At 42.9% G+C, this 18226-nt stretch overlaps 1 protein-coding gene across 5 annotated transcripts; it reads right to left on the minus strand.

Moving 5' to 3' along the window:
• Positions 1-989: 989 nt before the first annotated feature.
• Positions 990-16019, minus strand: RUFY1 (RUN and FYVE domain containing 1). Of its 5 annotated transcripts, XM_041397834.1 has the most exons (19): positions 15752-15890; positions 14179-14255; positions 10981-11154; positions 10542-10659; positions 9794-9895; positions 9349-9472; positions 8881-8939; positions 8094-8159; positions 7421-7490; positions 6867-6968; positions 6318-6434; positions 5826-5993; positions 4997-5094; positions 4443-4562; positions 3534-3663; positions 3021-3115; positions 2535-2583; positions 2286-2363; positions 990-1725 (listed from the first exon to the last, which is right to left on the minus strand). In XM_041397834.1, exons 2-19 carry the CDS (start codon positions 14186-14188, stop codon positions 1582-1584), a joined length of 1824 nt encoding a protein of 607 aa, XP_041253768.1. In that variant the 5' UTR covers positions 14189-14255; positions 15752-15890; the 3' UTR covers positions 990-1581. The 5 variants fall into 5 exon arrangements, with proteins under 5 accessions (XP_041253768.1, XP_041253767.1, XP_041253770.1 ...); XM_041397833.1 differs by lacking the exon at positions 14179-14255 and having other exon boundaries at positions 15752-16019; XM_041397836.1 differs by lacking the exon at positions 14179-14255 and having other exon boundaries at positions 15694-15889.
• Between the last annotated feature and the right edge of the window lie 2207 nt (positions 16020-18226).

The raw sequence follows: 18226 nt of genomic DNA on the forward strand, positions 1-18226 counted from the left end.
CCTGCTGCTGGGGGTGCCCAGTGGGTTCAAAGCACTGCATGGCTGTGCCCTGAGCAGGGGCCCTGGGCCCTGAAACTGCTGGGGCGCTGAGAGGTGATTCTGTACTTTCCTGTAGGCATCCGTGGACTGGGCAGCTTACTGCAACCATGTTTCAATAAATGTAACTTGTCAAACACCCTGCTTAAAGATGTGATTTTGTAAGCAACATAGTTACAGCTTTTCAAGCACTGCAGCTTCCCCTGAAATAGGGAATCTGTTTCATGCAGTCAGTGGTCATAGTATTTTGTTTGTCCATGGTAAGGAACTGTTTGTCCTGAAGGGTTAACCTGGGGTCCTTTCTACAGTGATGAAAGTGTCCTCCCGTTCTGTAGCAGAGGAGCTGTAAGGGTGGAATTTTGAGCACTGGGTATTTCAGCCATGGCTGGCTGCCATGAAAACAGCCTGCTTCCTGAGGGGAATGCTGACTAAGCTCAACTCCATGGACACGTGGCCCTGCTGTGTCTCGGAGCTGGGGCAGAGTGGGGATCACCCCTGGCTTTGCACTGTCCACATGGAGCCTCTGGAAGAAGCTCGTGGTTGTAGAGCTGCCCTGGAACCTGGGGCACACGCGGCTGGTGTTGGGTGCTGCTGGTGAGGTGACAGCCCTGTGCACTGGCACAGGAACACGAACTGCTTTGGGCTCCCTGGTACTGCCAAGCCCAGGCCTGGCAGAGCAGGGGCCAGGGTCGCCTGGGGGCTGGAGCAGCAGCTGCTCCCCTCTGTCCCAGGGGTGGACACAGTGAGCTGGAGCCGCTGATTTTTCTGGAAAAGTATGAAAGCAGTTCCAGCTGCAGAGCAGTGGCTTCACCTGGCACCTTCCAGGGAATACCGCAGCTCTGGTCAGGTATCCCAGACACACTTTAGCTTAAACCCTGGATATGCATGGCTGGAAAAACATTCTCCTCTAGCATCTGTGACTGATAGGTGTTAAAAATGGCAACTTTACTTGCTTTCAGTTTTTGCAAAAGACTTTATTGTGTAACTACTGCACTGTGGTCACAGCGACTTCCAGAACAAGTATAATGTGCAGTTTTGACTCCGCAGTGAACCGAAGGCACATTCATTGACACTCCTTATAAAGCTTTCTATAGACAATTCATAAATTGACCTTTTCCTCTCTGACTGACTTAGAGCAAATACAAAACTGTACATGAGCCAGGGGAACACACAGGAGCACCTACAGTGAAGGTAAAGAAATTAGGTTCATGTACAGAGAGACAATGATGTCTACAGGGATCAAATAAATGTAGAAATGCCATATACAAATTTTAATACAAATATCTATAAAAATCAGAAAAATGAATCTTAGTTTCAAATAGAACTTCTGGGGAAATTACAGTTGATATAAGCTTCTTAATTATTTCAGTTGGAGAAGCATTAGCTTGCACAATCCCTACGAATTAATTTACACTGCCTTTACAGTGGAAATTAGCAGACCAGCCAGTCCCGTCTGCTGAAGACAGAAGACACCTGCAATTCAGAATTAAAAAAATAATGGCTACTTTCCAATGTTGAAGTGGCTCTGTCAAGGGTGGGAGAGCCTTAGGAGGAGTTAGAGGAGCACTGCTGGAGCAGCAGCGTGTGACAATTATCACAGACACGGACGGGTTTTGGGTAGGATGGCAGCGCGAGTTCGTTACTGGAACAAGTGTTGCAGAAGATGTCCCCGCAGTTTCTGCAGTGGTGCTACAAAAAAGAGTCAGAATGAGCACAGCTGCCTAAAAACAGCATCAGCAAGAGAGAAGTCAGGCCTTTGGAACTGTGTCCGAGTCCACTGAGTTCCTCCACTTCCCACCAAGCCCAGCCCTCCCAGCAGCGCTTCCCCGTGCGCCGGGCCGAGCACAGGGCGCGATCCCGGCCCTCTCTCGCGGCCGGGAGCTGCACCCGCCCCGGCTCGGGCACAGGAGCCGGAGGGGGAGCGGGCCTGGCCGCGGAGGGAGCGGCTGCGCCGGCCCGCCCGCGGCTGTCGGGTCCCCGCGCTGTCCCACCCCGCGGGCCGGGCACGGAGCAGCGCCTGCTCAGCCGGGAAGGGAGCCTGAACACAGCTGCAGCAGCTCTCCACCGAGAGCACCGAAGCAGGGGGCAGTATGGCTTTTTGGGTGCTAAATGCCAGATTATTCCCTATATATTTATCATGCCAACAAGATTTGGAATCGAACAGGTTCAGTCTTCCCTAGCAAGGTACGCAACAGCACCACTTTTGTTTGTCATGGATTATTTAAAAATAATCTGCTGAACGACATTACCTTCCTTCTTGAGATGGAGAATTCCTTTTTGCATTGCTTGCAATGAGTTGCTTCATCATCCTTCAGCCACGTATGACCCTGAAAAATTGGTATGAAAACCACCGATGGAGATCAAATAAACTTACAGGCATTTTATCAATGATGTTGGTATTTTTCAAAAGCCACCTTTTAAAGCAGAATAACCATGGTGAAATTTGAAGGTGTTAAATGAAATTCATATGCTTAGTCAAAATATCCATGAGAAAGTACCTTTAGTGCTTTGTTTACTTCTTTAATGTCTTCCATCTTCAGCTTCGATCTGGAAAAAAGAAATATGCCCTGCATGACTTTTTATTTAGTTGTGTTTGGTTTTCCCTGCCATTCTACTGTTGAGCCACTGAAACCAAACCCCAATTCTTCAGGCAGCTCCCTGTTACCCATCTGAACCACTCACTATCTCTGGGAAACTTTGTCAACTCAGGGTTTGCCCCTTTTTCAGTATACACAGAATAATGCAGGAAAAGCACAATTCCATTATAAGAACTAAACATTTCCTTTAATGTTTCCTCTCAGCCAGCTCACTCTGACACTCCCTCACTTTCATTTCATGGCTCTTTAGTTTCTCATACATAGTAATTGCCCACTAAAATTCTCACATCAATTGATTTTTATAAGTAAATGGGGTTTAAAATTCTTGGTATTAGTCTGATACTCCAGCTTACATCACTTACAGGAGTTCTGTTCCCTAGAACTTACTGGCTGAGATGAAGTCCCATTTCTTGAAGAGCTTGCTCCTGCTCCTCACGGACCTTCTTCAGCTGCTGCTTCTCATCTTGCAGTTTTCTCAGCTCCTATAAAACCAAGCACAGAATTAAATTTTTTGTGCACTGCTTGACCTATAACCTCGATCAGTCTACCCAAACTACCCAAGCAGTTCACAAGAATCAGCTCCTTTGCAAATACCCCTATTTCTGAGGCTTGATTTTTAAAATTACAAGGGGGAACTACCCACAGGTTCTGCACAAACAATGGAATCGTTTAACTATATTTACCAAGAAAAGGAAGATTTTCAGGCTTTGAACATCCTTCAAAATAGCTAGAAAATGGCAGTCCTGTGCCAACACAGGAGCACACAGACAGGTACAGGTACACAACTGTGTCCTCAGAAACTGCTCAAATGGCAGCAAATCCCCTTCAGGTTAAAAAGAATGTTCATGCTTAAAAAAGAAATCACATTCAGTTGTTCTGAATGCTTGAAACTGTGCATACCTTTTTCAGTCCTTCCATCTGTTGCAATTCTGTTTTAAGCAGAGTGGTTGCATCCTTCTCTTGGTGCAGTTCTTTTTGCAAAGTTTGTCTCTGTTCCTTTTCGGATTTTAACTCCTTTTCCAGAGTTGAGCTATTTAAAAATAATTCATTCTAAAAAAAAAAACCCTATAGCAGAAGAATATCCTATAGCACTTAAGGATAGCAACAGTGTGAGAAGTAGAAATCTTGTCCAAAAGAGGGCAAAACTAGAGTGGTGTTCTGGGAAAGAACAGGCAGCAGATGTCAAAAATGTTAACACTGTTAACATTTAACATATGTTAACATTTTCAAGTCACAGAAAACAAACAGCAATGAAGGGCTAGAAGAAAAACAACAACCAAAAGACCCCCCAAAGAAACCAATCCCCACGAATTAATATTACACTACCTGTGTTTAAACTGCCATGTTTAAAAGGGACACTCTATCCTGCAGTCTGAACAGTGAAAGAAGATTTTTCTATCAGTCTTAGAAATCTTTAGAGGATTAACATTCCTAGGAAAACACCCATAAGTCCCTTCAAAAATCCCAGTCCCTTTGGAAGACAGTCAGTTCTACGCTCAGCCTGCAAGCATGACCATACCTATCTCCTGATTTATTAAAAAAGCAATTGAAAACTCCATTGCTAGTTGGAATGGGCAGATTTTTGCTGCCATTCTATGCTCTAAATTAGATGTTCTGGAAAAAACATGTCAAAATTCTGATGCTAACTGCATACTGTACAGAAGTGTTGTGCTTCCCTGGGTCCTGTCTGTCAATGCTGAAGCCAACAGAATTACAAATTCACCCCCTTCTTAGACCCGAGCATAAAAGGAGTAGAAAACACTTAAAGAAATGGCAAAGGGAAGGAAAACACCTGCTCAGATTAAATACCATTTGCTGTCCAGCTGGGCCATCTGCTGCCGACATGAGTCGAGCTTCCCAGCCAGCTCCTGCTTCATCTTATTGCACCGCTCCTCTGCTGCCTGCCTGGCCTTCTCTGCCTGCTGCAGCCTGCACAGGAAGGGACACAGACATTTGTTTTCAATTCACTCCTTCCCTGCACCCTCTTCTTTTAGAGTTACCACAGGGATCTTTACAAAAGCTTGAACTGAAAATGGTAGTGGAGAAAAAAAAAAAGACTTTCGAAAGCAGTTGCTTCTGAAAAAAACCCAAAAGCAAAGTCACACCTTAAAGTGAAGTTAACACGTTTTTCAACAGCCTGCTTATGGAAAGAGCTATGGTTTTCCAGTGGGTCAGTTATGGGCATGTTTGCCTGGGAAGGGAGAAGAGCAAGCACAGAGGGATGAAGAGGAGGAAGTAAAAAAGTTCATGCTGGCACACAGGCCCAGATGTCTATGGGGTATACAGAAGGTCATCCTGTAAAGGTTTATATTGTAAACTTTCTACTGACTTCAATGTTGACTTTCTGATCTTGCAATTATTACCTCTTTTCCATTTGTTTCATAGAAGACATCATCTCATTTGTTTTTCCTTCAAAAGAGGATATTGCTTCTGTTTTCTGTTGTAATGAACACTCTGCATTCTGTAGGAAATAGTGAACAGTGTTTAAAGTCTGCCACCAGAAAAAGAATGTTCAGCTTGCTAAAGGCCATGCCTGGGTCTGACTGGAATGTGCAAACAAAATGCTGATAATTCCAGAGCAGACATTGCTCCAATTGTTTTGTTACAACCTCAGAAAAAACCCAAACCACCTTAACTGTGTTTTGACCTATGAGATCAGCTATAAGCCACAAATGTTCTCTTCAGGAAAAACCTGAAGAAATAAAACCAGATTAAATTGACAGGATAAGAATATCAATGATGATTTGAATGTAGTAACTGCACTCAGTGGGCATGGAACCAGGAAGGAAAATAAACCCAAATAAATACTTGTTTTCAAAAGCAAAGGCACACCTCAGCCCTGGGGCTTCACTGACTTGCAAGTGACTGGGAAGGAGGCAAAGACCTGGAGAAAGCCTGAACAGGCATCAAGAAATAGACCATAAAAATTGAGAGACATCCTCTCTGGATTCCTGGAACCAGGTGCGGGAGAGGAAGGCTTGCTGAACTCTCACTTCATGCACAGATAGGTTAGTTAAACTTTTGTTTCATGAATGGAAACAAGCTGTGTATATTTTGTGTGAGCACTGCTACACCATGGCTTCCCTGTAATGCCTATCATACAGTTTTGCTCAACTGAAAAAACAACATAAAACCACAACCCACCCAAACAAGAGAAACCCCACACAACCATCCCCAGCCTCCTGTACACACCTGGGATTTGTGAAACATCTGCAAGTTAATGGCCTTCACTTCTTCTAACTGTTGGCGAAGGGCAACTAAAGTGTCTTGTTTTTCATGAGTATCTTTTTCCAGAAGTTTCATGGCAATTTCCATTTCTGTTTTCATTCCAATTTGTAGCTCCAGCTCTTTCTCTAGTTCCTTACAAAGACATTTCCTGGTTACTGCTACGTAGCCATAGGTCAGGGATAAAACCCAGACAACCCCATACACAAACTATATCTCTGCTATAATAATGCCAGTGGTTTCTTAAAAAGAGGCCTTTTATTTCCAACATTACAAAAGCCCCAATTCCCAGTACCTCCCAGACACTGTTAAGAGCCAATGCTCAGCATCTTGCTTGCAATTAATCTATGAATTCTGAACAGCTGCAAAAGATGCACAGCTGTCACCTCGTATTTGTAATGTCACTGTATGCTGAATCCTGTGTCTTTCACTTCACTTTCTGTAGTTAAGTTTCCTTACCAGCCTGATTTTTTTTTCTTCTTTCAACTGCTTCCAAACATCACTGTACATTTCATCAAGACCCTGGCGTGACTGCTTGTAAGTATCCAATTCTACTTTTGTATCCTCTTTTGTTACCTACAAGAAACACCAGATACATAAGATCACAAAGTATCTCTTTAATTCTTGTGTGTAACACAGTATTTCAATGTGCTATTTCAAGTAAAATCCTACTGTTTTACAATCAATGACCTCATAAACATTAATAAGCTGAAATTTCAAAGATACAGTAATGATAAAAATACTTCAGTACTTCACACTTTGTACTTTAATACTTCTAATACTTTGAATTTGTTCTTCCTTCTGCAAGTGTATTTTTGGGTGTGTAGTACAGAACAGTAAAATGTAATGCCTGAGCATACATCACCCAAACCCAGTGACCTCCTTTAGCAACGTGCTCAACTGTGCTGAGCATTCCAGGGCACAGTGGGCTCAGGAGAACTCACTACAGCTGATCAAACGAGATCACTTATTTTAAGGCCCCTCATCATCTCTAAATAGATGTCCCACCTCTACACTTTTTTCACTCCGTTCACGAATTAATTCATTCTGTTGTTTCAGCTGCTGCTGCTCTTCCTGAAGGGATCCAATTCGGTCGGTAGCTGCTGCAAGCTGTGTGAAGAGAACAGATCTATATTTAATCACTGTGCAATCATGCAGCATCTGGAGCAATTCTGAAGTCAGTAGCTCAGTCTCTGCAGCAGCTGTGCTGCTCACTTCCCCTTTTGCTCTCCCCAGGAGCTGCCTGACCCCTACACGGCCATACCCACCGTCAGCCAAAATTAATGTGCCCACCAACATTTGTTCGCCAACTTCTGCTTCACACCCTCATCAATTATTTTTAAATATTAACTGAGCAAAGAAACACAATATAGTGTAAAAGGCTAAAATCCACCCTGGATCTGTGGTATGAACTAGAAGTCACACCAACTCATTCCAGTCTGTCCACTCCCCACAGCTCACCAGTATCTAGTCAAATATTTTAGGTGTAAGGTACAGTCTTAGGGAGTTTTGTCTCTGATGGAAAAGAACTGTGAGAAATATTTAACAAACCAGACACAAACCTCTTCCTGGAGTTTTGAATTGGTCTTTTCTAAACAGTCTATTTTGTTCTGGAGATCTGCAACCGTGCAACTGCAGCAAGGAAGAGAGATGCATAAAAAACAATAAATGAAGTGTCAATGTTCAAGTTTTACTCCTATCCTCAACAGTGTTTTTACCATCTTGCATTTGTTAACAATGAAGTACTTTGGTGAACTGGGGGAAAATGCAGAGGGAGAATAACTGTCCCTCTCAAGCACTGAGAGGACCATGTCCTTCTGCTGGCAGTCCTGTTCTGGCTTAGCTTTCGCTGTTGTAACGCCTCTCCTGCTCAAGAGGGTAAGGGAGGCCTGCTTGTCCCACTGAGCAACCTATGGGGGAAGAGCAGAGACTCTTCCTCCAAGGAATGAATTTCCAGATGCACTTGAAATAGTTTCTCTTGAAAAAAATAGTTCCAAAATATTCTGTTAATCACTCTCAAAAAAGTGAACTATTAGACACACTTGCTTGCTGCATTGCAGGTACCCGCAGAAGAGCAGGATTACAAAATGAAATTAAGATTTTTGGGAAATAATCAGAAAAGGCATTTCAATACCAAACAAAAATCAACAAGACTTGCAGCAGAGACATTCAAAGCCAAGCTGGAAAAGCTAAACAGGCCAAGTGTTTGTATATGAGAACAGATGAGAATCCCACCTTAGATGTCGGTTCAGTTCTTCCACATAATGCTTCTGGTCAAGGACAGCTGTAATTCCTCCATCTCTAGTTGTAAAAGTGAGAATTTATTGATTGAGAAGAAACTCATTATTTTAAAGTGCTATTCTGTACTAAGACTTTCAGCATATACCTGCAAACAGAGCTAAAATCTTTTATCCTTTTCTTATAAAAATACTTATGTCTGAGCCGGATTAGAAGCACCAGGGAGGTGAAGCAGCTGCTTGGCTGCTTCTCAGCAGCTCCACAGTGAAGTGCTCTGAAGGGACAGAAGCACATAAAATATGAAGAACCCTTCTTTTGCTACAGACCTTAGAAGACCTGATCTGTGTTGCTAACTGCAGTATCAAACCTAATATTTCACTTAAAATTACATTTTTTCCTCCATAACTGATCTATCCCTCAAAGACAGCTACTTAGTTGAGAGGGTTTCTGAAACTGTGCTTAGAAACAAAGCAGAGAGTTGGCAATGGGTGATCTGGCAAATCATCTCTTCTAAAACCAAATAAAACCACAACCTAATATTTTGTGTACTTTTAATTTGGTCCCAGCTCAAGACTCAAACTCTCCAAATTGTTGCTAAAACTACCACAAATTCAGTCTCTGAAAGATATTACTTTTGTTTAGGTAACAAAATCTGGTTTGGATTCTCCTTTTGGGATGATTAATAGCCTGAAATCTCCAGCACTCTCATCCTCCCACAGACTGTCTGACAAGTTTGTTCTACAAAAACTGTAATGATTTAGAATTATTAATTCACCATACATACTGTTTGCTATCACTGTCCTGTGTTTCCTTAAGGTACAAGGAAAAATCAATCACTCCAACCTGAAAAATATATTTAAGATATTAACACACCTTCACAGTGCAATTATGTGTAGAAGCATGCATTACTGTGTATTTGGTATGCGATAAAAATCTGAAGTTTAGGTTTAGAGAGAAAAATAACACCTATATTCTTCCTAGCTGATGCAAACATACAAGCTTGCATTTGCCATAAAAGCATCAAAATAACTATATTAAGTGTGAACAGTTTCCTTGCAGTTATTAGTTTCAACAGTATTTCCATAAACTGCTACTTGTGTATTTTCTTTTGATTCATGAGGGAAACACAACTAGCTTCAACATAGGCCATGCAGGAAAGAAATCTGGACCCATCTCAATGAAGTATTTATAGATGTGCTTAATTCTACCAGAATCCTATACCAACTGATCCTGTTTAAGCTTTAATCTTCACCTGGGAATCCAAGTCTTCTCCTTTCAAGCAGAGGTTTGCATCAATAACATTCAGTCCAACCAGCAGACCCACAATAACTGCTCCTTCCTCCTCCATCATCAATGCATCAGGTTCATAAAATTCACTGGAACAAACAGTACAAGGCATCACTGCACATCAAACAGTTATAATGGCACTTCCATCACTGAAATCATAGAAACAATAATGCAGCCTTTACAAAATTCAGCTGAGCTCTCACTCATTTATCGCATAAGGCAGAAGATTTAGAACTCTCTCAGAAAATACTCTGCAAGTTCCTTCTTAGATTCACTATAAAAACAATTAACCACTTGCTCTTCTGCAGGCTGCAAGAACAAGCTTAAACTGGTCAATTATGACTCTCCCTGGAGCCACAGGAGGTGTCAATGTTTCAGGAATATTCGGGAATACACGTCTGTGCTGTTACCTTAAGAGATGCTTATGGTCCAGGAGCACTTTGAGATAATCTGCCAGTTTCTTTTGCATGAGTGCTAGATAAAGCCAAGCCCTCCCTCTGCCCACAGCAGTCCTAAAATGAAAAGTTGCATGTTTTGGTAAAACCAAGGTGTTTTATTAACTAGATTTGTGCAATTCAAAATTCTCAGTTTACAAAATGAGGGGAAGGACATTATTTACTAAAAAACAACAACAAATCTCTGGGGAAATGAACTGTTGTCTCCAGAACACAAGAATATTTAAGTATATTCCTTTCTTCAGGGAAAGTATACTGTAAAGTCTTCTTAATTTGAAAACCCATACATATTGTCAAGTACCACCATAATCCAACCATTAATATATCCTAGTATTAAAATCAAGTCTATCTCAATCATCCTGAATTACTCAAACCAAATACTATCAGCACATATGCAAAATGATAAAAAAATCATGAAAGTGGGGGAAAGAGAAGGAAAAAAATACCTGTGAATACTTTAGATATTTTTAGCAAGGTTATAATAGTTTCCAAATGCTGTTTCCAATCTGACAGCGTTGTTTGAGTCAGAAACTCTGAATATTTTGAGATATCCTCCTTATCTCTTGGAGAAGTCAATGCCTCCTACACACCCTACTTTTTTTCTTTGGGAACAACAACTTGTTAAGGAAGCCAAGAGATTACACACAGGATTCCTTTTCCCAGCAGTATGTGCAAAATGCATCATCCCCAACAATTAACTTACTTCAACTCTGGCAGATTTTTAACACTGGTTGCTATATCTGATGCTTCGGGACAAAGTTTTTCCACTAGTTCCAAAGGACCAAAAAACGATTTGTTCTGTCCAATAAAACTCTTCTTCACTAAAGGGAGCATACAGAGAGATTTGTGAGGAAAAATGACAGGCTTCCAATTTCAGAATTTTAGACAAAATTTACTTTGTTACTTTGTCTTATCAGCTTATAACATGTCTGTGGAAAGGAGGCATTAAAAATCCTCTGACAGTTTAGGAGGGACAGAACACAGGGTGTACAAGGGTAACCACATAGTTATATCTGCATTACTGATTAGCATGTTTACAACGACATTAATTAATAATGTCATTCAGAAGTCAAGCTGGAGCCACAGCAGGACATGATAGACTCCTTGACCTGCCTCTCCTCAGCCTGGCAGCCAGTGCCCACCTTTGAGCCCATGCTTGAGGCAGTGCTCCAGCACCACGAAGAACTGCTGCAGTGGTGGGAAGTCAGAGTCCAGGGTCCGGCCCAGGCTCAGGGCTGACTGGATGAGGATTTTGATGCTGAGCTTCATCATGTTCATGAGGTTGGCACGCTCCTCCATGGTGTGACAGCGCGTACCTGGGGGCACATGGGTGGAGAAAGGAAAGCTGCTTTACAGTCCCAGAATCAAACAGGCTGGAAAAGATCATCCAGTCCAATGTATAATCAAACTAGGCCAGGGAACTAAGTACCAGATCCAGTTTTTCTTTAAATAGCTCCAGGGACAGTGACTCCACCACCTCCCTGAGCTGCCCCTTACAGTGTATAATCAACCACCTTTCTGTGAAGAAATACTTCCTAATGCCCAACCTAAACCTCGCCTGGAGCAGCATAAGATTATATCCTGTAATCTCATCACTGGTTGTCTGGGAGAAGAGCCTGACCCCCACCTGGCAACAGCCTCCTGTCAGGGACTTGTAGACAGTGATAAGGCCACCCCTGGTTCTCCTTTTCTCCAGACTAAACACCTCTAAAACTAAACTCCCTCAGCCGCTCCTCACAGGAGCTGTGCTCTGGAACCTTCCCCAGCTCTGCTGCCCTTCTCTGGGCCCGCTGCAGCCCCTCAATGCCCTTTCCGAACTGAGGGGCCCCGAACCGATCACAGCGCCCGAGGCGTGGCCTCCCCAGTGCCGAGTACCTGGGGAGAATCTGCTCGGAGACGCTGCGCAGCGTTTAAACACCCCTCGCCGCGGTGCCCCAGCTGGGCCTCCATCCTGCGGCGGGGGCGAGCTGGGTAAACCCCCCCTCAGCGCCGCGCCCGGCCCTCGGGGGGGACACGGCCGCAGCCCCGGCCCGCGGGGTCCGTACCTGAGCGGCGGGGCCGGGCCGGGGGCCGCGGGGCTGAGGGACCCCGGCCCGCCGCGTTACCGCGGCTACGGCGCGCGCGGCGCGGGCGGGCCGGCCGCCATCTTAGAGCCGTGTGAGGGGCGCGGGGCGGGCTCGGCCCGGCCGGGGCGTGCTGCAAAATGTGGAATTATGTAGGGATTTACATAATGTTTCTCGATCTTTGTACAGTTTCAAGCCTAAGCAAAAATAAGGGTGATTTAACCCGTGAAACATCAGCTAATGAGCAAGGTGTAAGTGACGCCCAGGTGTTACAAAGGTGAATCACTGTTCGGTAGAGTTAAGGTTTTGGGCTGGACATGCTTCAGTGACCTTGAGGCCTAGGGGAGGTTAATAAAAGGATGTAGCACCGATAGTGGACTCAAAGGGTGCAGAATTTATGCACTGCAAGGACGGCCTGAAGCTGAGTCAGGGGAAGTTTAGGTTGAGATCAGGAAAAGGTTCCTCACCCAGAGCATGGCTGGATGCTGGAATGGGCTCCTCGCGGCAGTGGTAACAGCACCAAGCCTGACACAGCTCCAGGAGCACTTGAACAACACTTTCAGACACACGGTGTGACTCTGTACAGGGCTAAGAGTTGGACTCAATGATCCTAGTGGGTCCTTTCCAAGCCAGCATATTCTATGATTTTATGGCACTTGGCAGAACCCCCAAGATAAGGAAGAAACTTATAAAGCCAATGCAGCAACTGTGCTCAATCAGCTCTGACTGGGCAGAAGGTAATTCTGGCAGGGGCAGATTGTGACTACTGACCCGAGAAACCCATCAACCCAAAAGAACAGATAGCAGTTTGCTGAGCATGCAGACTAATGAGCATGGGAGGTGAGGATATCATTGTGCAACCAAAGATAGAATGGTAATTAATATGAGAACTAGTGAATTTGTGACCAATGAACATTAATGCCTAATGCCTAAAATACTGAAAAGTTTTGGTAGCTGTGCTGGCTTTATGGATTTGCCATCCAGCCCCCTTTCTGTGCAAAACTGTAAATAAATCAAATCCCTCCACTTTGTGCCTTTCACTTGCAGGCCAAGTGAAAGAACCCGTTTTGGGACAACAGGAGGAGTGAGACCAGGACCAACTCCCTTGCTTCTTAAGGCATCTACAGGCTCTGACAGGAGTTGCCAGCCACAGCCCAGTGGCCACCAAAATCACATTTTAGGCCACTGCTGTTACAGCAGAACAGTCTTGCTGTCACCTGTGTGTCACACACAGCCACACTCTGCAGAAAAAGCAGTGGCAGAAGCCCCAGCCCTGTGTCAGTCACACTCAAGATGGTTAACAGTGTTTTTAAGATCCTGCAAAAGTCTCTCCAGTGTTTTCCTTTTTGTGCACATAATGTTAATTTAGAGTTAAAAATGAGCAAAACTCCTCCTTGTGTCAGAAGAGGGAAAACAGAGTCATTCTAATCTGACTGACCTTAATAACCACAATACACACAAAATGCTGTCATCTCTGCATGCTACTCTACAGTTCATTCTATAGACACTATATACAGTAGATACAATAGTATATATAGTATATGATCAATATATATCATATTATGGATATACATATAGATAGAAGGAATATACTGTATATTGGCCTATAGCCAATGGTTGCCTCAAAACTGCATACAATGTGTTGACATGAGGCTGAGAATTAGAAGCACCATTTTAGAATTTTGATCTTAATATTGTCAGGTTATACATTAGGAACAGAAAAAAAGCTGCACAAACAGAAAACCAGTGATTTTTTTGGGTATTTCAAAGCAATGCTAATAATTTTGATGGTTTTTTGAATTTGAATTTTTACTTACCAGGAATATTTTGCCTCTACACCTTGCTCAAGATACACATTATTACCCACAAGACTTAAAAAATAAAATGAATGAAAAGTTCTTTATGAAAACAATTTTAAACTGTCTTAATATCAGTTTGCATTAAGTTAAATAATTACTTGAACAATATTTTTTAGACTTGCAAATTTACACAGTCAAGTACATCTTTTGCAAAACTGTGCAGGTTGGTACATGCAAAATAAACAGGTATTAGACACACTACCAAAGCCAAGCTTTAAAGATTAGGAATCAGGTTACCGCAGTGCAAAAGATCACAGATGTGATGCTGCAATCTTTAAGAATGCAGTCACACAGTTTTGTATCTTATTCAACTCAAGAGATTTGTTTCAACATCTTTCTGAAGCCACATGCCTTGTTTACTGTAATTATTCAGCACACTTTGAAGTCAGAAAACACTGAAGCACAAAGGAAAGCTCACAGTTCTCCATCCCTTGGTCTTTGGGACTGCAAGCCTTTCTTGATTCGTTTTCTTTACATTTGAAGCTTCTGGCCTCTCTGCAAGGCAGGACACAATCTCTTCAGTGGCAGACATTGCTTTTAGGATGGGGTTTTTGTGTTTAGAACACATGATCAACAGATCTGAAGTAGCAGACAGAGGTTATAAAATCTCTGAAAAACACTACAGCAGGCAACATGCTCCACGTTTTCCACAAGTGGTCTGGCAGGTCTTGGCTTATTTCTTAAACATACCTGCTTTAAATTATATGTACGTGCTTGGTCAAAGGTAAGTAATATTGAACAGGTGCCTTAGCATCTGTTCACAAGTTATTAACTGATTTTTCACACAGAATTTCCCATAAAACTTATCAACATAGTATCCAAATCCTTTGAGCAATGTGGGAAGGTCGTGGTGTGTTCCCTTACTTTACAAGCAAGAAGTGGAAAGATTATGCTATAAGTTCCATGGAACGTGGGAGCTTCATTTCAGGTAAAAGAATATTTTATTCCCTGCCCCTTGCCAAATGCTGTGTGTTGTTTTCAATTACATCTATCCACAGCATTATTCCAAAAGCAAACAAAGAAACTGGGATATTCTGCACTTTGTCAGGTTAGAGCCCCAATGTGCAAGAAGGGCACTTGGGAAACAAACTTGCAAGAAGTTTGGTTTGAGACTTTGAGATGCAGGAAAAGAAAAGAGTCTATTTTTTCAGGACAATTAATCTTCAACTCTGACTATGCAACATTGAGGAATTAAAAAAAAAAAAAAATGAAGAAGTCCATCAGCAGTAACATTGTCACAAGTCAACTGCATGGAACTTCCCTTTGAATACTCAGTACCATTAAAAACAAAAAGGTCAGCATCAAACAGAGCAAAACTGAGCTCCACTGCCCCAGAACAACTAAGCACCAGTCTGAGACTCAGGAGTACAAAGCTCCAGGCCCAATTTCTGCTGCATTTGAAAGGGTTTGGTTTTATTTTCCCTACATTTTGAACATTGCTGAGATTTATTTTCCATATGATTCAACTAAAGCCTTTTTAATTCAGTTCTAATAGACCTGTTCCACAAATCTGCTAGATCCACAAATGCCAATGTTGAACAAAGAAATCTGTGGTTAAACTGAAGGCATTTTTAGTGTAGTTAAAAAGTAACTTAAACAAATCTGTAACTCAGTTTGCTTGTCTAGTCTCTGTCATGAAAGGTGCAGAGATTCCTTCCCAGAACCAGCAGCACTCGAGGGAGGATATGGAATTTTGAGAGACCCCTCAGTGCAGTCAAGCTGCTGGAGCTTTAAGGAAAAGGAGAAAAGGCAGCAAATAAAAGTAATTTTCTTCCAATATAAGAGTTTAGGCTTCTTCTGGTCATAATGCATTTCTTAAATTCTACATCTGTGTCACTTGTTTAATTTTACTTCAATACAAAACTGCAGCATCTTAAAAAAAAAAATTCAAAGTAACACCCATGCACCACTGACACGACCCAGCAGCACTTACGGGAGCGAACTCATTTGCGCACCACAAAAGCGAGTTTACTAAAGAAGCGGAGCCGTACTTGTCTTTGCCGGGCTGTCACTGCTGCCGGGCTTGGACACCAATCCCACCAGGGATGCGGACTTCAGGGCGCTGCCATAGCTCAGCGCCAAGTTTTCCGAGGCTTTCCTGGCCAGAGACAAGATCGGAGCAGACCACCGCGCTTCCTCCGGTCTCGCCTTCTCCTCGTTCCTCAGCTCGGCCGCGTCAGGGAGCTGTTTTTTGTCAATAATCTCAAAATCTTCCTCCTTTCCCGCGGCGGGCGCGGCGCGGCGCTCCCCAGCAGCCATCTTGGACGGGTCACATGACCGCGGCTCGGGAGCCGCCCCCGCCCCGGGTGAGGGGCAGGGACCGGGAGGGAAACGGGGCCCGGGAGGGAACCGGGAGGGAAACGGGGGCCGGGCAGGGACCGGGAGGGCTCTGGGACCCGGGAAGGAACCGGGACGGGGCTCTGGGGCGGCGACCGGGGTGTCGGGAAGGAACTGGGAAGCAGGGCAGGTCCCGCAGCCAGCCCGAAGCACCTGCACACGGAGGCAGGGCTGTAAGACAGGCCTGGCCAGGACAGAACACTTCGCTTGGTGTTCAGTGTTGAAGGGCGTGGGAGATGAGGAAAGAGTTCACCTTTGAACGAGCTAGGAGAGGAACAAAAAGTAGAGGTTTTTACTGCTATCTGTGTCCCCAGACATAATTTTCAATTAAAAAAATTAATGTGTTTTGGCGTGTCAGATTTACACAGTTCAGTTGTGACGATTTAACGAGATCTCAGTTACTCTGCCTGTGAATCAAGTCATTGTGACTGAAGGTGGAGGATTGGTGTGACAGGTGCGCTGCTGTGAAAAGGAATTGTCCTCGTCACTGCCACGAAAACAGCTCCTCAGTAAAGCCACTTCGCTGAGGTGCTTGGGCTGGCTTTGGTAGAACGATACACCATGAAGGGGAACTGAAACTGCCCCACTATGAAAGTCTGATCTTGCTGTGTGCCCCAAGTATTGATGCAGCCTACTGATGTATGGCTTGTTAACTGTTTTTCCATGCAGCAGCTGTGTGTGCTTGAGATATGTCACTTGTTTGGTCACGAGGTAGTAGATGCTGCATATGAGCTTTTTATGCTATGTAGAGGAAATCTTTTGGGTGGTGTTTTATTTTTTTTATTTTTTTTATTTTTTTTTAATTTAATTAAGAAATTAGGGAAGGAGGCTAGAAAAAGAGAGTTAAAGATTTATTTCTTTAGCCTTTCTGCAATATAAATATTCAGATAGACATATATATATTTTTTTTCCTAATAAAAGCTACTTTATGATCGATTCTGTCTTCTTGGCTTCTTAGACACTGAAAATTTAACAATTTGTGTTACAAAGCACATGGAAGCTCTTGTATTTTTGTTGAGGATTCAGAGATCAGCAGCCTCTTATTCACCTATGATTCAGATGAGCTAAGTATAGGCTTTAAGCTACTTTTGCTGAAGGCTGCTGGAGTTAAGTTCTGCTCCATCTTGTGGACTCCAGCAGTATTGGGCTGTTCTTAAAGAAATAGCTCAGCTCTGTATGTTGCTGTCTTGCAGTTGAATATATGAATATACCTCTTGACAGGAGTGAGAGTTGATAGTGATTTTCTGCCTTTCATTAACTACCCAATATTAGAGTCAGGGTGGACAAGGTAGTCTTGAATAGAAGCAGAATTCTAAGAATTAAAATAATATTTTTTCCCCAATGCATCTGAGGAATAGAGCATAAAAGTTTTGTGACTGAGAACATAAGAGTTAACCAAGGCTCCTCTTTACCTCATTATGTTGCTCCCTTAAGATAAGGATGCCTCAGACTCCTCTTTACAGCCTCACAGTGAGCTATTTTGTAAAAATAGGAAGTGAAGTTATCACATAGACTGTGGTCATCTTTTCTTATGTTACTATTAAAGAAACATTTGATAATTTTATTTCAAGTGTCTCATGAGGAAAATTTACACTGTGCATAATAAATGTGCTCAAACTTTTGCTACACGTGATTTAGTTGTGCTTCACTTACTGCTGTTTGATGGAAATTACTTAATCAGCCACTGATTGCTTTAAATGCCCTCTGTCCTCACACTTTTTATTTTAAAGCAAGCAAGAAGTCTTGTGGCATTGTAAGGGAGCCCTAAGTTAAAGAGATTTGTTTTGTTTACAAAGTACAATTTCCTAAGGAGTCATTTTGGGCAGCCAAGGAGGGTGATGTTAATACAGAATACAGCTTTAAGCACATTAAATAAAACACGAAAAAACTCAAAACCAAAAGTGATGTAACTTTGGTTTCAGTTCACTGATTTATCAGGGAGGGGCACTATGCATGAATAACTGATTACTTTGAGCTTGGAGATTGGGCTTGTTTTGGTCTTCTGCAGATGATGGTATTTCACCACTCTTCTTGTTACAGACCACTGGTCCAGCTCTTGCTCCTCATGTGAAGATGAACAATATTTTCTTTTGAAAACCCGTTTTGTGGCTAGTTTTTGTCTGCCATAA

Source organism: Onychostruthus taczanowskii, unplaced genomic scaffold, assembly GCF_017590055.1.
Source record: "Onychostruthus taczanowskii isolate IOZ18803 unplaced genomic scaffold, ASM1759005v1 scaffold14, whole genome shotgun sequence".
NCBI classification, from domain to species: domain Eukaryota; kingdom Metazoa; phylum Chordata; class Aves; order Passeriformes; family Passeridae; genus Onychostruthus; species Onychostruthus taczanowskii.

Bases quoted from the DNA above. Each gene is read 5' to 3' on its own strand.
- RUFY1 (XM_041397833.1), bottom strand. From the start codon at position 16,019: ATGGCTGCTGGGGAGCGCCGCGCCGCGCCCGCCGCGGGAAAGGAGGAA. The intron at 11,155-15,751 runs GTACGGCTCCGC...ATGTGCCCCCAG, and splicing joins TGACAGCCCGGCAAAGACAA to GTACGCGCTGTCACACCATG. The intron at 8,940-9,348 runs GTGAAGATTAAA...TATATTTTTCAG, and splicing joins GAGAAGACTTGGATTCCCAG to GTTGGAGTGATTGATTTTTC.